The following is a 22,623-nucleotide window of genomic DNA, read 5'->3' on the forward strand; positions in this document are numbered from 1 at the left end:
AGAAGCCGGTTCTCGACAAACTCTACTAACTTTACTTTTCAACTTCGTTCGACATTGACTTCAAAATACCGCATTTAGGACAAAACGTCAGGGGAACCAGTGTATTTTGACCTTCATGCACTGTAACTTTGACTTAAGTCGCTTCTTAATGAGTAATTTTGAGCCCTGATTTTTGTGCGCTGGCTCGATTTTCTTGTGCGCTGAGAATGTGCGAGCAGTGCGCAATTGCACAGGCGCGCAGCTTAGAGGGAACACTGGCTGCAACGCGTATTTAAATGAGTTATCTCAAATCATCACACTATCTAGAGTCACTGTGCCAAATTGTTGATGTTGTTATTGGGCCGAGGCGGGAGCATATTGTCAGACATTAAACTGGTCTGTAGTACGGCCGACAGGATTCGGAAAAAATGACGATAAAGGCATCGTAGGAAGTAATTAGGTCATTCTGAACACAATGAAGAGAACAGCATTGTGGGGAAGTAATTCGTCGCCCTGAAATATATAAATGAATACATTTATATATTCACTAAAAATAGTGTGATATGTCTTTATAGTGATCTGAAAGATAAGATCCAGAGCTCTCCCCGTCGACATCTGGGTTCGATGCCCGTTGCATTCAACTTCATGCATCTGTGAACAATCATCAATCTCCCTAGTGGCCTGGTGGTTAGGATTCCGGGTTCTTACCATTGTTGTCCGGTTTGATCCCCATTGTTATGTATTTGTGGTCAGCAATAAAATATAATGACTGATCAATAATTGCACAAATATGGGAATGCATTTTCCCTTTTTTCTGCACATACAGTAAGGTGCACCCCTTTTATAAGGCGCACCTTCAATATTCTGGCTAATTTGGGATTTTGGGTGATGCTCAAAGTCTGAAAATTTGTCATATTAAAAAAGACGATTTACTCATTAAAGACGAGATCCGGCGCAAAGTACAGCTGCCTGGCGTTGGTAATCTTGAAGGAGCGCCAGCACAGAGCACACACCATCACAGTCATCCAGGAATTCTGTATGGCCGTCATTTGGTCATCCTGATGAAGAGCATCAAAACCTGCAAACAGTCATTACACATCAGGCGTCTGAAACCACCTTTGTATTTCACAATCAGGGGTCACCAACGCAGTGCCCACGGGCACCTGAGTAGCCCGCGGACTGCTTCTGAAAATAGCTCCCCAGTGATGAGAAATTCTTATGTCCTTGGCAATTTTATTTCATACTGGCGTGAGATATGATTAGTGCTGGGTCGATTTTCTATTAAATTTATATTTTTAGTGCTTAAACTGGTAATAACATAGTAACAACATAGTAATAACATAAGTTGATATTTCAGAAATGCTTATTAAACTGTCGCTAAATTCCAGCTCCCCGATTTTTTGTTTTATTGTCTGCTTCTATCTTCGGTGTTTTTCTTCCCGTTTTGACAACTACACTATGGATTACTTCTATCCTATGGACATGGGTTTTAGCGCACAAAAATGCGTTTATTCAAGGAATCAACTCCTTGCCCTGAAGAATTCTCGTGCTGGTGTGATGAAGGGGCCTATCGTGGAGGAAGAACCGGAGCTAGCTAAGCGGCTATAAGTCTTCGGTACCATCCGCAATCATAGTAAATGCGAACTCACTACCAAATGAGATCAAGGAGTGCTGGTGGAAAACATCGAAGCGCACAGGGAGCGCAATTGCAGTGTTTTGCGGAAACGTGGCTCACGTTTAGCATTCCGGACGCTAACGTGTAGCCACCCAAAGCTACCCGGAGCAATCCGGCTTCAGCGCCGCTATACAGAGACACGAAAGCCTACGGGAATCGGAGAGGAGACGGACTCGCTAACACGAGGTGGTGTATCCCCGGACACAAAGAAAAAGATTTCCATCTGCCGCGGGGATGTCCAACTTTTGGACTGGCGTGTGACGTCATCCGCTCCGCTACAAGCACCCCTAGGGCATCATGTTAATCTGTTAATAAACAACTGGGTAGACTGCTGGAAGTGTGAATTTCCCTACGGGGATGAATAAAGTATCTATCTATCTAACCAAAAGTAGCTCTCAGCTTCAAAAAGGGTTGGCGATTTCTGACCCAGATGCTCTTTCTCGTGGACTGTATTGTTGCATCTCTGTGGCTAACACTCTTCTGCTTAAAACGACACACAGTTTTTCAAAGGTGAGAGCCTGCATCTTACCGGGGAGCCTTTTGGCCCATTTGACCACTCCGACCAGTTGCTTTTCTCCGAGCTGGTTGAGGCTGCTGAGCAAACTGCCTGCAGAGTCAGGCTGGCTTAAATCGTGATCCGCTTTCACCACCTCCGGCTCAATGGACACCAGGACGTTCATAAAGACCATTCCGGTTAAGAACGACGTATTTTGGACAACCTCGACTTCCAGGCCGTTTTTGGATTGTCCAATCTTTTTCAGTTTGCGTGCTGACAAAGAGAGAAAAGGGGGACGGGAAAAACAAATGTTGGATCAATTATGATACTAGTGGCAGGTAGGCGTGCATTAAATTAAGAGAATTGGAGACAGTCTACTGATATTGCATTTAAAAACTGTTTTTTTCCCAATTTGTCAGACCCCTAAGCCATTTCTCAAGCCTTTGAGTCATACTGAACAGATGCGTCTCAACTGATGGAAAGGTCTTCGGCCATTTTTTGACGAGGCATGGCTTTTCTACCTAGCCTCCATTTGAATTCTTTCCTACCTTGAAGGATACAACTGGCAAGATGATTCCCATTTGCATGAAATTAGGGATTCATCCCCCGCTAAAAGGCAGAGTGACTTGGAATCGAGAAATAGCAAATGGAAAAAGTGCACGAGTGAAATTGGGGAATAAAAAAAGCCAGAACCGCTGACCTGTGCGCATGCTGCATTCGAAACTTACAATTTCAGACCGAGCTGGCTCATGAGTTGCAGCCGGCCAAAGAATCAGCTGAAAAGTAATATCATCAACTATTGTATCACGTTGCTTCCTTCGGCTATGATGGTTTCAGGCCATCGATGCGTTCGGTGTTGAGTTGTAATTCAGCACAGCACCTACTGAGCTACCGGTCATTAATTTGAAGTCATATCAGAGTTTGATAAATATCAAAACCATTTCATATTGTATATATAACCATTACATTTGGTAATGGGCAGTTGTCTGGTGGAAGTGTATCACTCTAAAATCTTGCAGAGGTCATGCTTTACTGCCACAGAGCCTGGACGTTAAGTAACTCTGCGCTGTCACATTTTTGTATGGTGTCATATTGAATAAGAAGAAGACATCAATGCAAAGTTCGCTTTGCTTGTTGAGGAGAACCTTACATACCGTATAGGTCATCAACACAGCCCAGAAAATCAGCAGCAGCTCTCCGGCCAGTTTGGAGGACATTGCCGGCTAGAGCGACTGCAGTAAGAGCCAACGACTTAATTAGGGAGCCATCATCAATTCCGATTCTAATCGAATCTCTAAGTTACGTTTCCAGTCTGTCCTTAAAATCTTGGGAATCAAACCAAATGTTTTTGACTTTTGGTGCATCTTTTGGACAGAGGAGAATAGAAGGAAAATAGCAGTATGAAAAATTATATTTCAGTTATCTTCCTTGACAAGTTTCAAGAAGCACTGCTGCGGAAAGGAAGTCCTTCTTCGTGGACATGAAGTAGACAATCCAGGTTAATATTTCTGTTGAATGATAGTTTTCTGGTTAGACTCACTTGCAGCTTATTCGAGGTTCTTATCAAAACTTACTGCGCTCAATAATGAAGTGCCAATTTTGGACATAACCTAAGCTTACCTCAAATGAGTTCGAAGTCAGTGCAAATTTCAGATTTTATCATTTGCCAGGCAAAGTATCTCCAATTTTGATCCCAGGACAAACATCAAATTAAAATGCGTAATTAAATGTTACAGCTGGGGATTGTCTTCCTCGATCCTTTCATAAAATAGCGTAAACATGTTCGAGTGAACGAAAATTAAAAGAGTCTCCGTCCTGGAGCTGAGGCAAAACAAAGCGTCTATTTTACAATAAGTGAATTCAGTAATGGTACATGTATTTAAATGCATCAATTGAGATGTCAAAATCATTATTGTAAATTGCATGACCAAGTGAATGGCTAGCTATGATAGCTAGTCACAGTTGTGACACAAGCAGGGTTGGGTAGGGTTACTTTAACTTGATTACTTTCAATTACTTTTGGATTACTCCAATACCAAATATGCTAATAAAAGACAAAATAAACTAAATATGAATAAAATGACTACATTTTGTGCAGGCTTGGGGAGTAACGGAATACACGGAACGGCAAAAATGATGTTGGCAAGCTGTTTGGATTTATTTCCATTTTGTTTCTGTCGCATTTGATGTTAGTTTTGCCGGAGATCAAAGCCAGGAGAGAAAGCTTACCACGTGTTGTGAGTCATCATTTTATTCATATTTAGTTTATTTTGTCTTTTATTAGCATATTTGGTATTGGAGTAATCCAAAAGTAATTGAAAGTAATCCAGTTAAAGTAACCCTACCCAACCCTGGACGCAAGAAAAAAATAATTCGATAAACTCAAAACGAATGCAATCCTGAGCCCTACAAGGAGATGATCCGTCTTTTATGTGCACAGCCTTATTAAGCTTTTCTTTTTTACAAAAATATAATCATTCATCAGATGAAAAGCTCTTAATATCAGGGAAGGATGATCACTGAATGAGGACAGCCTGCAGGATGCGATTCCTGCTCCTGCACTATACAAAATAGCTACTTGGTTCTCTTTATAACAAATGGCATTCCAGGTATAATAAGGAATTAATTTCATCAGAAATTAAACCTCTTAAATGATACTAGAGCAGATGCCAAACTCAATAAAATTCACCAAATTAACCGCTGTCGCGTCTCCTTAAAAACTTTCCAGATCTGAAAGAAATTAAAGTCCATCTTAAAAAGGAAACTACGTGTACTACATGTACTATTCCACGATGAACTTGCACTAGGTACTCGATCCGGCGCTGACCTCCGCCATGTCTGAGTAATGCTAATTTGCTCCAGGATTATGAAACAAACCAACATCTGGATCGTAGACAAAAAAAAGAAGAGAGAAAACACTTGATCGTGTCCCTGCCCCAGCTGCACATCGAGTTTTATATAGTTTTGTTCTCACGGAGTTAAAAAAAAAGTGCAATGGGGAAAGAATGAGAGGCAGCTAATAGAAACTATTTTTCTTTCATCTGCATGATATGAATTAAATATAGATTATCTCCGAAATCTGTGAAAATGTGCAATGATGCTTCTACTTAAAAAATAATCTCAGATGTATTTCTGTGATATGCTGTAAGCGAATGACACATTCATGATGCGAGTGAAAGTGAAAGGAGGCTCTTTTTGCCCCCGACTAGAAAAGGTGTGCCTCTTTACGACCAATCACTGCATTAGAAGGTATTTATGCGCCGCGGGTTTGTCACGACGAGTGGCTAAATTACCGGCTTTAATTCGCCGCTCGCATGTTAGCTTTGTGCCACCCGTACAATTTTCCCTGTAAACAGAATGGGGAAAAATGGAAGGGAGTGGAAAATGAACGGTAAGACCAAAAATGAGTCCGCTACATGTCAATCCTTACAAGTCTTACATGACAAGCAGATGTGGCTGACAGCAAAGGGGAAGTGAATGAAATAGGTCTAAATTGCACGGCGGCTCGGTCAGGGGCTTGATTATCACTGACATCCCCTATTGTGATGATGCTGCAATTGAGGAGAGTTGTGGAGGAAGAGCAGCGGAGAAAGCTTCAAGTACGGTACTTGGTCCTTCTTGGCAAAAAGCACTTCTGCAACTTCGCCTTCCCTGTAATGTGCTTGTTAGAATCCATTAAAAGAGTCTTTATGATCGAAAAAGGATAAGGGGTTCATCTGCACCTGGGAGGTTTTACTTCATGAGCATTATTTATATTTGGGTTGTTCCCATAGCTCACAAATATACATTATATTGTTGCATCATCCTGTTACACCAATTTAGTGTTTATGTCTACGTGCAGGCAATAATCCAATTGTAAACGGAATATTGGACTTCCGAAGCAATCCGGATAAATCGTTTATATGCCGAATTTGCGAATATTATAAATAGAATTCCAAAGCGAGTGTGACATTTTACATTAAGTAAAGGATTATTTCGTTCATGTCACTAACCAAATTCAGCGAAATACCTTGCTTGTCTCCAACAGCAAGCTCCGTTGCTGCATCCCGTGTGCTCGTACGTAGCTGGCCAAAACAGTAGACTTATACTATATATAGACGTATACAACGGTGACATTTACTGTACTGTTTATAGATGGATACACCTGTTGCATTTTTGCCATTGGGGCAGAAAATAAATTGGAAATGTCCTGGAGAATACTAAGTGAGTTTGCCCAAGTCCAACAGTGCTTTGGGGCATAACAATATCCCAGATAAGGGAAAGTGTGCACACGAATGCGTACACATGCTTGTGTAATTGGAATATCAAAAGCCATTGAAATCTGAATACTCACAGTTAGACTAAGACCTTATTTGGATTATTGTGCATGTTTAAATGGCTTTACATAATCGGAATACTGTCAATATTCTGTGTCCAATCGAATTATTGCCTGCTTTGAAACGTACCCAATTATCCTGCTGCTGCATCTTAATCAAGATCTCAAAAGGGACACCACCAAAGACAGCATTATTGAAATGTTTAAAACTACTCCCAAAATGGTATCAAATCAAACTTCAGTTTGAATGTTTTGGAAAATAGAACTTGGCATCTATTTTGTTTAATATTAGCATACTATGATTTAGTTTCCGTGCTTAAAAGAAATATGACTACTTAATGGGTAACAACTGCCAATAAATCAGATTTTTACAAGAGTAAAATGACTTTTATAACCAAGTAGGCCATGTCTTCCCTGTTATATGATCAAATAAAATGAAATTATATGAACAGTTTTATACACAACACACCAGGCTGTGTGTCGAGCACATCCTTGTTTATCATTGCCCTGTTTATCACAGAGGCTCCGTTAGTAAAACCTGTTTACAAATGACTCGCTTTTTTTCTAAGGGTATAACACTGGGATTGAAGCTAGAAGGACTCAATCCACCGCTTTAAGGATTTTGTAATCCATACACCTGCAGAATTTTTTTCCCCTTCTCATAGAATTTCATCCACCCTACCTCCAAGACTCATCCCAGCCTGGAAGCACTTCTGCAGCCTACAGGATGGACAGTTTTTCCTTCTCATCTTATCAATGGTGCAGTCATTCTTGCTGGCACACAGGTAATTCTGTTTTCCTTTCAATAAAAACAAGAGCGTGTGTCAGGTGTAGGTCAGGAAGAAACTAAGAGCAGTGCCTGAAGTGTCAATTGAGTACAATATATTACAGTGTGAGTTTTCCCACCTTGGTACTCATTTTTGACCCAGTTTACCTTCTGCTGCTCTTTTGAAGAAAACCTTGCAGCTGCCGCAGGTGAGTGCCCCATAATGGCATCCAGATGCCTCGTCAGAACAGATCAGACATGTTCTCTGGGGCGGGTAGAAGACCTCCATTGGTATCATGTGCTCTCTGCCTGGTTCAAACCTGCAAACATGACACGTGTGAATACAACATTGGAAAGCTGCGCTCTTAGTTACTGCGTGGAAAAACGTTTAACAAAACAAGGCAGACTTAAATGTCTTCTGTAGGTGCAGAAATCATGATAAACCACCACTTTTCTGATGCACATACAACTTAGGCCGGCATACAAATACTACTTTGTGAATATTGCCTATCTATTCAAATATTTAATATTATGTTTTAGCCTGGAGTGCCACGTCTAATCCCATTGTAAACAATGTACACTGCGTTGTTATCGCTGACAACGAAGACAGTTCTGATCCATTCTTTTTTTCTCTGCTCAACGATCTTCAGCAAAGCTTAAGTAAGGATCTTGAAATAATGTTCTTCCATTTATCAACGTAGTTGAATAATGACACAGTGTGAAACAATAAATACGTACATATTAATGTCAAAGGTTTGCATGGAGACATCTAGGGGCCAAATGTGAATTTGCACTTACAGTTAACAGAAAAATAAGGTACAGTGCTACCTCTTTATACGAGCACCTTTAAACACGATCTTTTATATGCAACACAAATTTTGCTAAGTATGCAAAGGAAAATCCAGTTAAGGAGCACCCTCAAAGGCTAATTCTAGAGCACGCTCACCACTTGTAATTGCATCAGATTGTCCAGTTTGCACATGCAAACTACTACAAGCAAAATAATCCCAAAAATGTTCTGTAAAATATGTTTGTGTGTACGCTCCTTTTGAGTTACAGTAACTAATTTTAAGGGTACAGTAAGTGGTTTCGTATTATCAACGATTTCTCAATTTCATACCTGTCAACCTCCACCGATTGCTCCCCTTATTAATGTTTACAAATTCTTCTAAAGCGATAGAAACCTTACAAACACAATGCGGCACATACTCACAAAACAGACTATGTAGAATAACGTGACAATCTTAAACATCTACAATGGCGTTGTCGTCTGCTAGCAGTAACTGTGAGCATCTGGATTAGAGCGATCAGTCTTTTTGAAAATGTTTTTTCACATATAAATATTGTTACACGGCATAGACAATTTGAAATGCTAAAAAAAGGATAAAATACAGGGAAAATGTCTAAGTTGACAGGTATGCGATCTTCGCGACTCCTCCTTGTAACCACCCACCCTTCCTCCGCACCACGCGCACCCATTTGTTTCAGTGCCAATAATATACTCGCAGTTTATTTAATTAAAATATTTTGTAACGTAATTGCCATATTTTTAGTGTTTTATCACAATTTGAATGTGTTTTTAGTGATGTGTTTTACAGCTGTTCTGTCACGAAGCGGACCGGGAAGCAGGAAGTCGGAACTCATATGCGTAGACGATCTGTCACTTTAATTAGGAAAGAAAAGTTGTCCAACACACAAACGGACCAAAAACAAAACAAAACAGGTCCAAAGGCAATCAAAGTTACAAACTAGGCATTACTCAGATCAAACGGGCATGAACAGGGTTTTAACGAGGGTTAAACATTGATCTGGCAGCGGGCAGTTCCACAAGAAGCGCTTAAGTACTCCAAGAGCAATCAGTCCAATGCGTCTCAGCCGGTGTCAAGGGGCGGGGCCAGCTGGGCGCCATGACAACCGTGCAGGACATGACATGTTCATTTGGAAACTTTTGAGAGGACGAAACGGGCCGGTTAGTTTAATTATTTCATATTGGGAAAATTCGCTTGTTACACAAGCAATTTGGGCTACGAGAGGGATCCTGGAACTAATTAAGCTTGGATAAAGAGGACTACTGTGTAATGTATTTTGAGGTACAGTTCAATCTTATCGCATTTGTAGAAAGAATGACCTTTTAGTCAAAAACTGTAGTTGTCTTTAAATAAACGCCTGGGCGGATTCAGACAACCTCAATCAGACTTTAAATCTGTAATACAAGCTCCTGTGCAGACAGTGAACATATTTAAATAGTGCGACTCATACATTTTAATTTTGTGTAGGGGCAGGATGGACCCAGCGTCAGCTCTTGCGCTCAGACAGAAACGGTAGGAAAAACAGCTAGAGAAAACTACGGCTGATACCGAGGTTCGTAGCATAACAGACAAGGGCAATCCGAGTCTAAAGAAATAACTTTAACGCCCCAAAACACCAGAGAAAATAGCGTAAATTATATCAAGATGAAAAGTGAGATATATGCCAACTAAAATCACGTAAGTAGATCTGAGTGGGCACACATTAACAAAGGCAGCTGCACGTAACCCCAAATGAAAATCATCCAGGAAACCGTTCCCTCTCATTTGTGATAATTGTGCTTATCTTGAAATACAATGCATTGGGTACATTCTCTAACCTTATGTTGAAAATAAAACAAGAAACCCGAAAGCTATGACTTAGCTTAAGTATTTATTTTGGCTGGGAGTGTGTTTCAAATTGTTTGTGAAGACCCTAATAGCTTACTTGCAGATGCTGTACAAAGACTTGAAAGTGAAACTGACAGTGAGGTATGCTTTATATTCAACCACGATCAACACTTGATCTACAATCTTTTGTTCGAAAAGTCCCAAGCCTTTGTCACATAAGATATATTTCAAATCCAGACTGCAAGTACTGTTTCCAGCAGGGTAGGGACCAAACCGCCCCTTTAGATCCAGTTCTGCCAGGTTGGATTGTTTGGCATACCGGGATGTTAATCTGGCGACACGTGCAACTATTAGTACACAAAATAAGGATTAAATTTGAATTTTAAAAAATTGATGAAAATCTATTAAACTGAAATATCAAATTGACAATATAGATTTTGCAATTTTCTGGGAGCCTTTGAAGGTAACCAACTCGTGTGATTTGTGAACCCTGGGCCTTTTAAGGGGCGAAATAAAGGAAACCAACAGTGTTCCTTCAGTCAGACACAAAGATTAAAAAGTGTTAATTACAAAATCACTAATTTAAAAGTATTTTTTTGATGATTAATATAAACCAGGGATCACCAACCTTTTTGAAGCTAGTTTTTTGTTACTGATTAGTGCGAAGGGCTATCTATCTATCTACCTTGGTCATATCCCTCAAGAGGGGTGACCGACAGCAAGACAAACACATACAATAACAAAGAAAATAAAAGGGAAAAAAAATAGCAAAAAAACACACACAAAAAATTTGGGACGATGGCCATCCCAAATGCCCAAACACCCAAACAAGTTAGGCACTTCGGCACCTGAGTTGGTCATGCTTTCGTCCCTCCAGATGAAATGGGACACCAGAAAGCGTCCGTGTCACTCGGGTCAGGGTGACACGACACACTCTTTTGTTCAACAGCAGGGCCCGACAACTTTCACTGGTTTACCCCTGCCGCATCATACGGCTGCCCAGCCCATCCTTAAGAACGCGTCCACAATCTCACTATCCTTTCACAACACCTCTCCACTCCTTTCTATCACCAACAAAAGCTCTAGCTTCCATTATATTTAGACCTCATTCCTGCAGTAGCGAAGGGCTCCCAAAGTTTGATATGAATTTGTAAAATAACACAATCATATTATAACTATGTTATTATTATGGCATTACTTAGTTATCTGAAGTAGGTTTGTAATGGGCTCAGTCTACCACAAAAACATATCTGTTAAAAATCAATAACCCATCACTGGAGAGCTATTTTCAGAACCATTCCGCGGGCCATTAGGTGTTCTTGGGGGGCTAACTCACGCTCGCGGGAATCACAGTGTTGACCCTAAACTGTATTGAAATGAAGATTTGCTAATAACTCCCTTTTCATCCTGGTTTGTTCATCCAAGTTAGGTACGTTTGTACATTCCTACCATCTTGTGACTAAAACAAACAGCGTCTTCCTTTCCTGTAAGAAAACAATTACATTTAGGATGAGACCATATATCAAAGTGCTTTGACCTGCATTGGGAATTAGTCCTTCTCTCACCATCAAAAATGGTTTTACTCCAATTCCTCTATGATCACAACGTACCCTGACTAAGTTTTGAATACATCTAAGACAAGAGCTGGCCTTCCTAAACCGCTCGTCCAGGTTTGTTTGCTACCAAGAGGTGACATCATGCTTTCCCAAGCAGACCACTTTGGCTCATGAAATGGGAGTATATGCCAAAGGACCTGCGGCCTTGCCCAAGATAGTTTTCCTTTGGCCTTTTTGTACAGTGCTTCAGTTAAAACTTTTGCAGTGAGAGGAAGGAAAGCGATACATTTGTTTCTATGAAAAGCAATGGTCCCAAAACAGGTGCTTGCAGTGCTCCCTTCACCACTGTGTCTTAAATTCAAATTCACAGCCAGATTGAGCAGGCGGTTGTTTATTTGGGTGGTCTCTAATCCAGTTGCAAAGATTCTGGTCCACTCAAATCAAGTCTAATATAGTGGTTGGAAATGTCACAAAAAACATGATCCTTCCAGTGCATCGTGGTGTGCATGACTTGAGAAGGGTGGAGAACAAAAAGAAAGGCTTCAAGGCTAGTCTACCAAAACTAGAAGTTCCCTTTTATGTTACACATAATACCTGATAGTCAATGTCAATGATTTCTCTTATGTTTTATGTGGCCTCTGTAGTCTAAAGGCTGTGTTTTGATTCATACTACCGTAAATTCCGGACTATAAGCCGCTATTTTTTTCCCTAACGTTCAATCTTGCGGCTTATTCAGTGATGCGGCCAATTTATGTCATTTTTCTAACAGCCGCCAGCGGCGCTCGAGTACAAAAGGTAAGATTTAGACCGGTGAAATATATACGCCGAGGAAGACTGCAACTTCTTAGCTTGTGCACAAATTAAATTAGCGTAGAAGTATCCTCACCATGCAAATTGCAAAAAGAAAGGCACATGCCGCAGCTTTCAAGCTAAATTCGATCGAGCAGTCCGATAAAGAAGGAAACAGAGCAACTGCTTGTAAACTTTACTTTGCGAGCGTGTTGCTAGCGTGTTTTTGAATAAGAGAGCGTGGGACGACGTCTGTATGACGTAGTCTCTTTCCCATACCGGGGAAGACGACTTTGGTGACGTCAGTCATAAGGAGGAAGATGACGACAGCTTACCGTGATTACTGCAAGTACATCATATTTTTTTTAACAGAGACTATTACTGTGTTGCGAGCGTGTTCCTAGTAGCGTTTTGCTACCCTTCACAGGCACGGTTTGGGATGAAAGTTATGATATTATTATTAAAGCTTTGAAAACTCTCTCGGTGTACCGTCTTTCTTTGTAAATACGTGTATATATGTATAATATGTATTTGCAACTGTATATTTTTGTAATGTATTTATTTGAGACACTTATTCTGATGTTTTTCACGGGTGAATAAGAAAGAAGGGGCGGAGCAAACGCGGGCTGACGGGAAGTGGAGTAAAGGTGATTGTTTGTGGACACGGCAGACAAAAGTGTATATATATTTTTCCCACCCTTACCTTTGGAAATATACACTTTTTTTCCTTGGATTACTTTCAACGGGTACCCGGACTCTGCAGGTCTGCATAAAACCTTAACTACCGGTATCATTTTCCGTTCAATTTGCCGGCTGTGATTTTTGGATCGTGTCGGTTATGGTTTAACCTTTTTTTTTTATGTGGGCGCATGCGGCTAATATACAGGTGCGGCTTGTGTATGTACAAAATCGGATTTCCTCCCGAAAAGTGGTGGGCGCGGCTTATAATCAGGTGCGCTCTATAGTCCGGAATTTACGGTACTTTTGTATAAAATGATTTGCACAATAAGGAATCACAGCTCAACTTGTGCTTCAGATCACAAAGCCTCTCTATTGGACCAGCAGTTGGAAGTCAACCCATGACCTGTGAACAGTGATTCAGACACGCTAACGCGTAACCACCATTCCACCCCCTTTGATGTTCAATCTGCTCAAAAACAATACGTCCGGTAAAATACAAATACAATATGTCCCATTGCCCTGAAATAAAGTTTCCTGTGCTTTAAAGGACACATTGCCATCAAAGAGGCACGCAAATAATTATTGGTGTTAACTGTTGTATACATTGTTATAAAAATTGGTATCGTCTTTATTAGGACCATATATATATATATATATATATATATATATATATATGAATCATGTATGAAGCACCTTCTTTCTGTTCACTAAAATATATGTGAAGCTCTTCAAGTTTTTTTAGTTTTTTGTTGCCCCTGTATAGGTTTTAGATCAGAGGTGTAATGTAGTCTGCACAGCTCTTTAATACTTCCTGTGGTCAAGGAATATAAAAATGAACATGACTTGACTTGACTGTGTCTATTTTACGATTAGGGAACTAGAATTATCGTGATAATTTGAAAATGGAGCCACCATTGTTTGAAGAAAAGATGGGGATATCGTGTCATTACATTAAAATTATCTTTATTAGGTTTTAGAAGAGATTTTAGCACTTGTTCAGCATTTGGTATGCTGTTGGTGAGGTCATAAGTAAGAGTGGTATGGATAGGCTTTATATTGAAGTGAGGTGTAATTTAGATTTTAATGCATATAATAATAATAATAATAATAATTTCCTTTGTATTGTCATTCTTTGTAACAATGTACACAGAACGAAATGTCGATACACCTGACCCGTTGTAATGCATCAAGTCAAATCATGTTTATTGGTATAGCCCTTATTCACAAGGAGCCTCAAAGGGCTGCACGGACCAAAAATTATTGTAAACTACAGACTATTATTACACCATCCCGTGATCTAAAACCTATATGAGGGCAAGGAAAAACTCAAAAACCTCATCATGAGGAAAATGAAGAAACCTTGAGAATGAGCCACACATGAGATAATCCCCCTTACAGGAGGACCAGGCTGATATGTCCTGCAAATTATTTAAATGTAAAAAAGGCCTGCTTCCAGTAGAGTCCAAACGCCAAACCCCCAAAAAGATGAAAAAAGACAAAATTATTCAAGTGCATCTAAGAAATAAATGTACTTGCACGCGCATTATGAATGAGCTGACTGGGGATTCAGTCGTGACTTTATGCTAGTAACGTGCACTCCTTTAAGGTTGTTGAATAGAATAGAATAGAATAGAATATACCTTTATTGTCATTGTTACAAAATGGGTTAACATATAGTGACAATTGGGCATGACACTCCAGTTTCACACATTCACAGTGAGGTAAAAAACCAAGAAGATAAAGGAACAGAGAAGATAAGGTTATAAAACAAGTAGGATAAGGTTATAGTTATATTGTTGATATTTATTCAGCGCTTTTCAAATCACTGAAGACAGATAATGTATGTTATGGGTCCAATAAAGCTACTTAGGGGTGAAGAAAACATAACTTTCCTAGTGACTTCACTACAGTTGTACATCACTAGAAATGTGGATAGTTAATCCGTGAATTTTGTATTATTTAATTGTGATAGAATGAATGGATGCTCTGAACAAAGTTTGTTGGTCTTTGACAATGACAATAAATATTCTTAATCTGAAACAGTCTTTATCAATTCAAACCTTTTTTGTACTTTACATGATTTTCACTTTGCACAATGTTGCCTATTTTTGCACTAATACGATCCCAAAACTATATTGTGTAAATTATAACCTTATCTTCTTTGTTTTCTTTTATCCTCACTGTTAAATGTGATCCTGGAGTGCCACGTCCAATTTCGTTGTCACAATATGTTCAACCCATTTTGTAACACTGACAATAAAGGTCTTTTCTGTTCTATTCTATTTTTGTTTTATAAAATGATGTAAAACTAGAAGAAGGCTGTTTATTTAAAAAATGTTCCTCAATAAAAGCATTTTTGACCATTTTTCAAACAATTTTGAAATAGTATAAAAAAAGAAAAATGAATTATTAGTCCTAAAAAATAATCTTCCTAAATTGAAGCATTTTTTTCAAGTAGTCGCCTTGCATGGCTGATGCTGCTATCGGTTAGTTAGTGAGTAAAAGGGAAAGTGTGAAGCACATTGTAAAGCTCTTTGGGAGGTCTTCATTGACTTGAAAAGCGCTATATAAATGCAGAACATTTACATTTACATTGACAACCAGACTAGCATTTGTGAACTAAACTGCAAAGACTTTAGAGAAAGGTTTACTCTCTTGGGAACCTCCTGTGTGGGTTCAAATTCAGCTACCGGACTTTGTATGTTCTGTGCGGAGTTTGTATGTTCTCCCCGTGCTTGCGTGGGTTTCCTCAAGGCACTCCGGTTTCCTCCCACATTCCAAAGACATGCATTTCAGGTGGATTGGCCTGTCCAAATTGTCCCTGGGTGTGAATGAGCGAGCGAGTTGTCTGTCCCTGTGTGCCCTGCGATTGGCTGGCAACCCGTTCAGGGTGTCTCCTGCCCACTGCCCAATGATTGCTAGGATGGGCTCCAGCACCCCCGCGACCCTACTGAGGATAAGCGGCGGAGCTGATGAGATGAGATGAGATGAGACGTATGAGTGTTTATACTCCAGATCAGAGCAACATTGGACTAACAGAATCTGTCATTTCTAATCAGTCATCCAACTGTGTCAAATTCACAAATTCTTAATGTGGGTTTTCGGCAGCCGCTACAACACACAAACTGACCGTTGCGCCATTAGGTGAAAACAGAAAACATCTGACTCTTAAGTAAATCTACATCTGGAGTCAATCCCATGCTGAGTGACAACACAAACAAAGGAGTTAGAACACAGTTATCATCCTGGTGAGTTTCCACTCTACACAGCTTATACATAAAATTTTCTCGCCACCTATTTCTCGTGATTGATCGTAATTCATCACCAATAGAATATGATTTATAGTCTCGGGGTACTGAGCTGAAACAAGGACCGAAAAGAGCCCACAGGCGTGAGGGATGACAGCGGGACATTGCCTCCGTCTGTTGTCCACTAAACTCTTGTTGACAAGTTTTTGAAAAATGATTGTTCCTCATAATTATGGACTGGAGACTTGCAAATGTCATTTGTAACATTTAGTTAAAACGCAAAAGGACTTCCTTTAAAATAGGACCCGAGCAGTGTTTCATCTAAACTGCGTGCGTGCGAAATTGCGCACTGCTCGCACATTCTCAGCGCACAAGGAAATCTAGCCGGCGCACAAAAATGAGGGCTCAAAATTACTAATTAAGAAGCGACTTAAGTCAAAGTTATAGTGCATGAAGGTAAAAATACACGGGTTACCCTGACGTTGTGTCCTAAATGCGGTATTTTGAAGTCGAGTCGAAGTAGAACGAAGTTGAGTAAAGTTAGTAGAGAACCGGCTTCTTCGGCTCGGCTAACTAAAAGGAACCGTCTCTTTCGGGTCCTAAACGGCTCTTCGGGTTGTTTTTGCTTCTTTAATCCCAACATGACCAAATATGATGTAAAATTATGCACAACATGACTTAAAGGAAGGGGGGAATAGAACAAAAAAGAAAAAAATACCAAAATGAAAAAGTAGTGAAAAGCTGAGAAGAAAAGAAACAAAAGGAAGAGAGAAAAGAAGGAACAATTTAGAAAAAACGCCAGAAAAAAAGAAGTGTATGAAAAAAGTAAAAAGAGAACAAAAAGAAAAAAGTAACAGCTCGGAAAAAATAAACACAATGAGATTTTTTTTTAAAGGAATTTAAAAAAAAGTAGAAAAAAAACCACAGAAAAAAGAAGAAAAAGTTTGTGTTGCATTCAAATAATTTCCAATGATATCAAATGAATCTTGCCAACATTGTACTTCCACTAAAACATGTGATTAAGTACAGTTCTGTATCTTACAACTGACTAAATAAGCCCCCAAAAATGTTAATATTACGCTACAAAATATATAGGGAAATAAAAAGAAATGGATATCTTGTGAAAGAATTGTAAGAACAAACGACGTTTGTAGGCCGTACAACCTTTGCAGTCGTACATGGGTCATTTCATTCAAAAGAGAAAAATAATTTTGCATTGCCGGAAACTCAGCAAAATGTAAATTGATGTCAAGTTTTGGATATGTTTGATCATTAATTGTCTTGCCACACTTGGGATTACGGTTGCTCACTGTTGTTTCAAGCGTTGCTCACCAACTTTGTGTGAACGCTCAGACCCGGGGAATATTACAGGGAACATTGGACCCGAGTTATGCCATTTCATGCGGTACGGATTTCAATTTACAACGTCCCTAACGTAGTAATACCATGAAGTTGCCGTAATATGAACAAAAATCTATAACAATTATTGCTTGATAAAAAAAAAAAACACCATGCTGTTTAGAAAACCTATTAATACCAACCGTAATTTTTTTTCCAAATCCGGCCATAAATATTATTTTACTACTCCCACTCATCCTTGAGATCGGCCCAGATGGTTTTAAGCATGATTCCCACTAAAAATAACTTGCGACATAATCACAAGACACATATTTGTAAAAAAAAGAGCACTAACACAAATAACATGATTTTGAATTAACGCGTTTTTAGAATCAGGGCAAAACGGCACACAAAGATTGGAGCCCCTGCAACTGAACACTCTCGGGAGGAGGTACTTTCAAGATTTTGATAGGAAGCCGTAAGATTCAAGAATTTATCAGAATCTATTTCATGTCTAACTAAAAGCTTAGAATAGTTTGGACAAAGTTGAATGTTATTTCTATTGTTAAAAATGTTGCAAATATCAACAGTTTCACAGTAAAACAAATATTAAAAACAAAAATTTGATATTTTAAAGACGATATTTTTAATTGTTTTTCAAGGTGTGTCATAAAAGCAATTCTTTCTTTTATGCATTTTGCTCTATGTTTCTGTTAAATCGTAGTTCCTACTTTATATTGCAGATAAGAGTTGCTTAAGACATAACTCACGATATGAAAATGTTTATATGTGAAGTACTTTCTCCCCTTTTAAAAAACACAGAAGAGTTACTTATAGGATAACTCACAATTAACATGTCCAAATTATTTTCCCATCATTAATATGAATGTATTTAATTGTCATTGATATCAAAATGCATTGAAAGAATTGTGCACCGTACTGGTAGTGCAATAACATTTAGCAGAAACCCCAAAATAAGTCACACCATATACATTTTCAGTTTTGCATGCTTGTTTAGGGTTGTGATGGCCCTGGGGAAGAAATAAATGAAATAGAAATACAGATTCCAAATGTTTGAAGGGTTATTTTTATACATTTCCAAACCCAAAGTTATTCTCCCGGCATAATAATAAATGTTTTGATGTGAAAAACTCGTTCCCCCTTTATATTGGACAAAATCATTAGTTAGGATTTAATTTGAGACATCAAAATCAAAGTTATTCTCTTTGCATGAGCAGAAATGTAATGAAATACATGTAAACTTCTAAACAAATTGTTATTTTTTTTAAATGTACTGTATTTACCATATAGATTTATTCAAGCAATGGCAACAAAGTCAAAGTTATTCTCTCAGCATAAGGACAAATGTCTAAATGTGAAATAATTGTTCTCCCTTTATATTAAAACAAAAATAGTTACTTAGGACTGAGACATCAAAAGGTTATTCTAGAAATGTGATGAAATACATGTAAAATTCTAAACATACGGTTATTTTGTTAATTTCCAAGACTGAAGTGATTATTTTTTGTCTAAAGGTTATTCTCTCAGCATAAGGACAAATGTCTAAATGTGAAATAATTGTTCTCCCTTTATATTAAAACAAAAATAGTTACTTAGGGGGCTGAGACATCAAAAAGTTATTCTAGAAATGTAATGAAATACGTGTAAAATTCTAAAACAAATGGTTATTTTGTAAATTTCCAAGACTGAAGTGATTATTTTTATTCAAGCATGGCAACAAAGTAAAAGTTATTCCCGTGTGAAACAAATGGTCCCTCTTTATATCAAGAGTTACTTTCAAAATCAAAGGTATTTAAACTGCCCTGCCTATTGTGTTGTTAAATACTCAGAAAATTTAATAACTTATTTCAGTTTAAATGTTGTGAATTTTCCTGCATTGGTGCCAACAGTAGAATCAATATTTAATTTCACACATATTTACATGTAAGGTGTAAATAATAAATTATATATATCAAAATCAAAGTTATTCTCTTTGCAAATGCAGAAATGTAATGAAATACATGTAAACTTCTAAACAAATTCTTATTTTTTTAAATGACTGTATTTACCATATAGATTTATTTAAGCAATGGCAACAAAGTAAAAGTTATTCTCTCGGCATCAATCCCAAAACTGTATGTAACATCCAGGGTCGGGTAGGGTTACTTTAACTTGATTACTTTCAACTACTTTTGGATTACTCCAATACCAAATATGCTAATAAAAGACTAAAGAAACTAAATATGAATAAAATGACTACATTTTGTGCAGGCTTGGGGAGTAACGGAATACATGGAACGGCAAAAATGATGTTGGCAAGCTGTTTGGATTTATTTTCATTTTGTTTCTGTCGCATTTGATGTTCGTTTTGCCGGAGATCAAAGAAATCAAAGCCAGGAGAGAAAGCCTACCGCGTGTTGTGAGTCATCATTTTATTCATATTTAGTTTCTTTTGTCTTTTATTAGCATATTTGGTATTGGAGTCATCCAAAAGTCATTGAAAGTAATCCAGTTAAAGTAACCGTACCCAACCCTGGTAACATCCTACATGCCCAACTTCTTGTGTAAATATTGTGTAAATTATAACCTTTATCTTCTTTGTTTTCTTTTATCCTCGCTGTTAAATGTAAAACTGGAGTGCCACGTCCAATTTCGTTGTCACAATATGTTCAACCCATTTTGTAACAATGACAATAAAAGTATATTCTATCTATTGAATGAATGAATGAAAACTTTATTTCGAACATCAAAATAAAAACAGGACAAAAACAATGAGTCAACAACAAAATAATGTCACATAACATGTTCGAAAAGGGGTAGTCAGAAGCAGATGCTTATTTTCCCTACCCCTAAATACATTTTACAAATCCTCCTTTCCTCTTGTGTCTAATCTAATCTAATCTCATGGATATACTTATTACATAGGTCGGATATCAATAATTATAATAATTACAATAATCACAGATTTTATACACAATCTTTGTAATACCCATCCCTCAACGTCATGATGCGCCTAGTTACCAAATGTCACTGCTGCACCAATGATAATAACAACAATAAAAATAAACATAATATTTATAATAACAGTTCTGAAATAATAATAGCAACAATAACAACAAGTTAACCATAGTTTTAAACGCAGTATTTCCAATCTCACTCATATCCCATTTTCTTCATCCCTGTATTTCGCCAGTAATGCTTTTTTGTATTTAAATTTGAACACATGGATAGTTGGACATTGTTTGATCTCATCTTGTAAATTATTCCATAGTTTGACTCCACACACAGACACACACATACTTTTCCTGGTGGTTCTCACCTTTGGGATTTTGAATTTAATACAGGCCCCCAAGTTATAATTTCCCTCTTTCCGAGTGAATAATTTTTGTATGTTTTCCGGTACTATGTTTTTGTTGACCTTAAATAACAGTTGTGAAGTGAAACATTTTATTAAATCATCCAATTTTAATAATTTGGACTGCATGAAAAAAATATTGGTATGATCCTGATATCCTACCCTGTGTATAGTTCTTATTGCACGTTTTTGAAGGATAAAAAGGGGCTGTAGTCAACTTTTGGAATTATTGCCCCAGACTTCTGCACAATATGTTAAATATGGCAGAACGAGAGAACAATCTAATAAATACAATGCATTATAATTTAAAAGAAATGTGGCTTTATTAATGATTGAAATGCTTTTAGATACCTTAGTTTGTATGTGTCTGTGTGTTTTCCAACTTAATTTATTGTCTATTATGACCCCTAAAACTTAATTTCTGATACAATGTCTATTGCGACACCATCCATTTTTACTTCTAAATCTCGATTTGCCTTACGATTACCAAAGAATATTACTTTGGTTTTATTTAAATTTAAAGATGATTTATTTATATCCATCCATACTTTTAGGTTAATTAGTCCACGATTCTATCACAATATGTTGAACCCATTTTGTAACAATGACAATAAAAGGTATATTCTATCTAAATAAAGTGCTGTACACAGGCGGTGATTGGAGACAACACGATGGTTAAACAAAGAGTTCTTTTTAGTTTAATTTCCAAGATTTATTTTGATTGTTTTACTCAATTCATGAATTTATTTAAGGGGTTTACTTCTCGGAGTGTGCTTCTTTACCCGGAGTCGAAGGAGACGTCCGTCCATTGTCCCACTTCGGTCTTGATAAAGTTGGCATTGGGCATCATCATGGCGGGCAACCAAGACTCGCTTCGCTCGCTGTTCCTCTCGAACGGCTCCCCTTCGAAAGCCGCGTCCGCCCCGCTCTGTCGAGTCTCGTATCTCTCGCCGCCGCGGTAGTTGTACGAGTTCTCGACGCGGCAATTGTACCAGTTGCCCCACGGAGCCTCCGCGGCTACTTCGGACTTGACGCCAAACGCCTCCGGTGGATAGTCGCCATCTTGGCCGTAACCGGACGCCTCCGTTTGTTGGGGCGGTTGGTGCGCCAGGACCGGCGTTAAGACGTTCAAGTGGTATACTAAGTTCGAATTCAAGGTGTCCCACGGGGAAAAGTCCAAAGAAGCGGCGGGGACACCTGGCGTCGTCTCGGGAGTTTGAAACATGACTTCCCGCTCTTCCGGGAACCTGTAGTACTTGGCGGCTCCATCTTGGTACCAACACCCGGGGGGTTGGAGGTGCTCGCCGGTGTCGTCCATGGCGAGTCCCGGAGAAACGGAGACGGCTGTGTCGGAAATGGGACGAGGGTTCAAATGATGTGAGTAAAGAGGATCTCCCCCGATGGATTAAAAAACAAAATCATAAAATTATCGCTAATTGAACAAATAAGACGTGCAGGGAAAACGTGTTCGCTAGATCAAAGACGATTTTTGGGGTGGGATGCGCGCAAATGCGATCACGGTAAAGCCACAAAGCAATTTGGATCGTGCGCGCGTTCGTGCGTAATTCCAAAGTGGCACCAAGTGGGCTGGGCGCTTCTATTACCAGGGTTGGGTAGGGTTACTTTAACTGGATTACTTTCAATGACTTTTGGATTACTCCAATACCAAACATGCTAATAAAAGACAAAAGAAACTAAATAGGAATAAAATGACTACATTTTGTGCAGGCTTGGGGAGTAACGGAATACATGGAACGGCAAAAATGATGTTGGCAAGCTGTTTGGATTT

At 38.6% G+C, this 22,623-nt stretch overlaps 1 protein-coding gene across 2 annotated transcripts in view; it reads right to left on the reverse strand.

The window, feature by feature from the left end:
• Nucleotides 1–22,389, reverse strand: part of LOC148349001 (progesterone receptor-like) — a 37,765-nt gene extending 15,376 nt beyond the window's left edge. For both annotated transcript variants that reach the window (XM_088320754.1, XM_088320753.1), the window contains exons 1-5: nt 21,617–22,389; nt 7,400–7,551; nt 7,148–7,264; nt 2,184–2,423; nt 913–1,057 (exon numbers count right to left, since the gene is read on the reverse strand). In XM_088320754.1, coding sequence (XP_088176880.1) covers nt 913–1,057; nt 2,184–2,423; nt 7,148–7,264; nt 7,400–7,551; nt 21,617–22,152 — 1,190 coding nt within the window. In that variant the 5' untranslated portion in view covers nt 22,153–22,389. The remainder of the gene's footprint in view (nt 1–912; nt 1,058–2,183; nt 2,424–7,147; nt 7,265–7,399; nt 7,552–21,616) is intronic.
• Nucleotides 22,390–22,623: the final 234 nt, after the last annotated feature.

The sequence above is a fragment of the Urocampus carinirostris genome, chromosome 17, assembly GCF_059441175.1.
Source record: "Urocampus carinirostris isolate Australia breed hairy pipefish chromosome 17, RoL_Ucar_1.0, whole genome shotgun sequence".
Classification (NCBI taxonomy): domain Eukaryota; kingdom Metazoa; phylum Chordata; class Actinopteri; order Syngnathiformes; family Syngnathidae; genus Urocampus; species Urocampus carinirostris.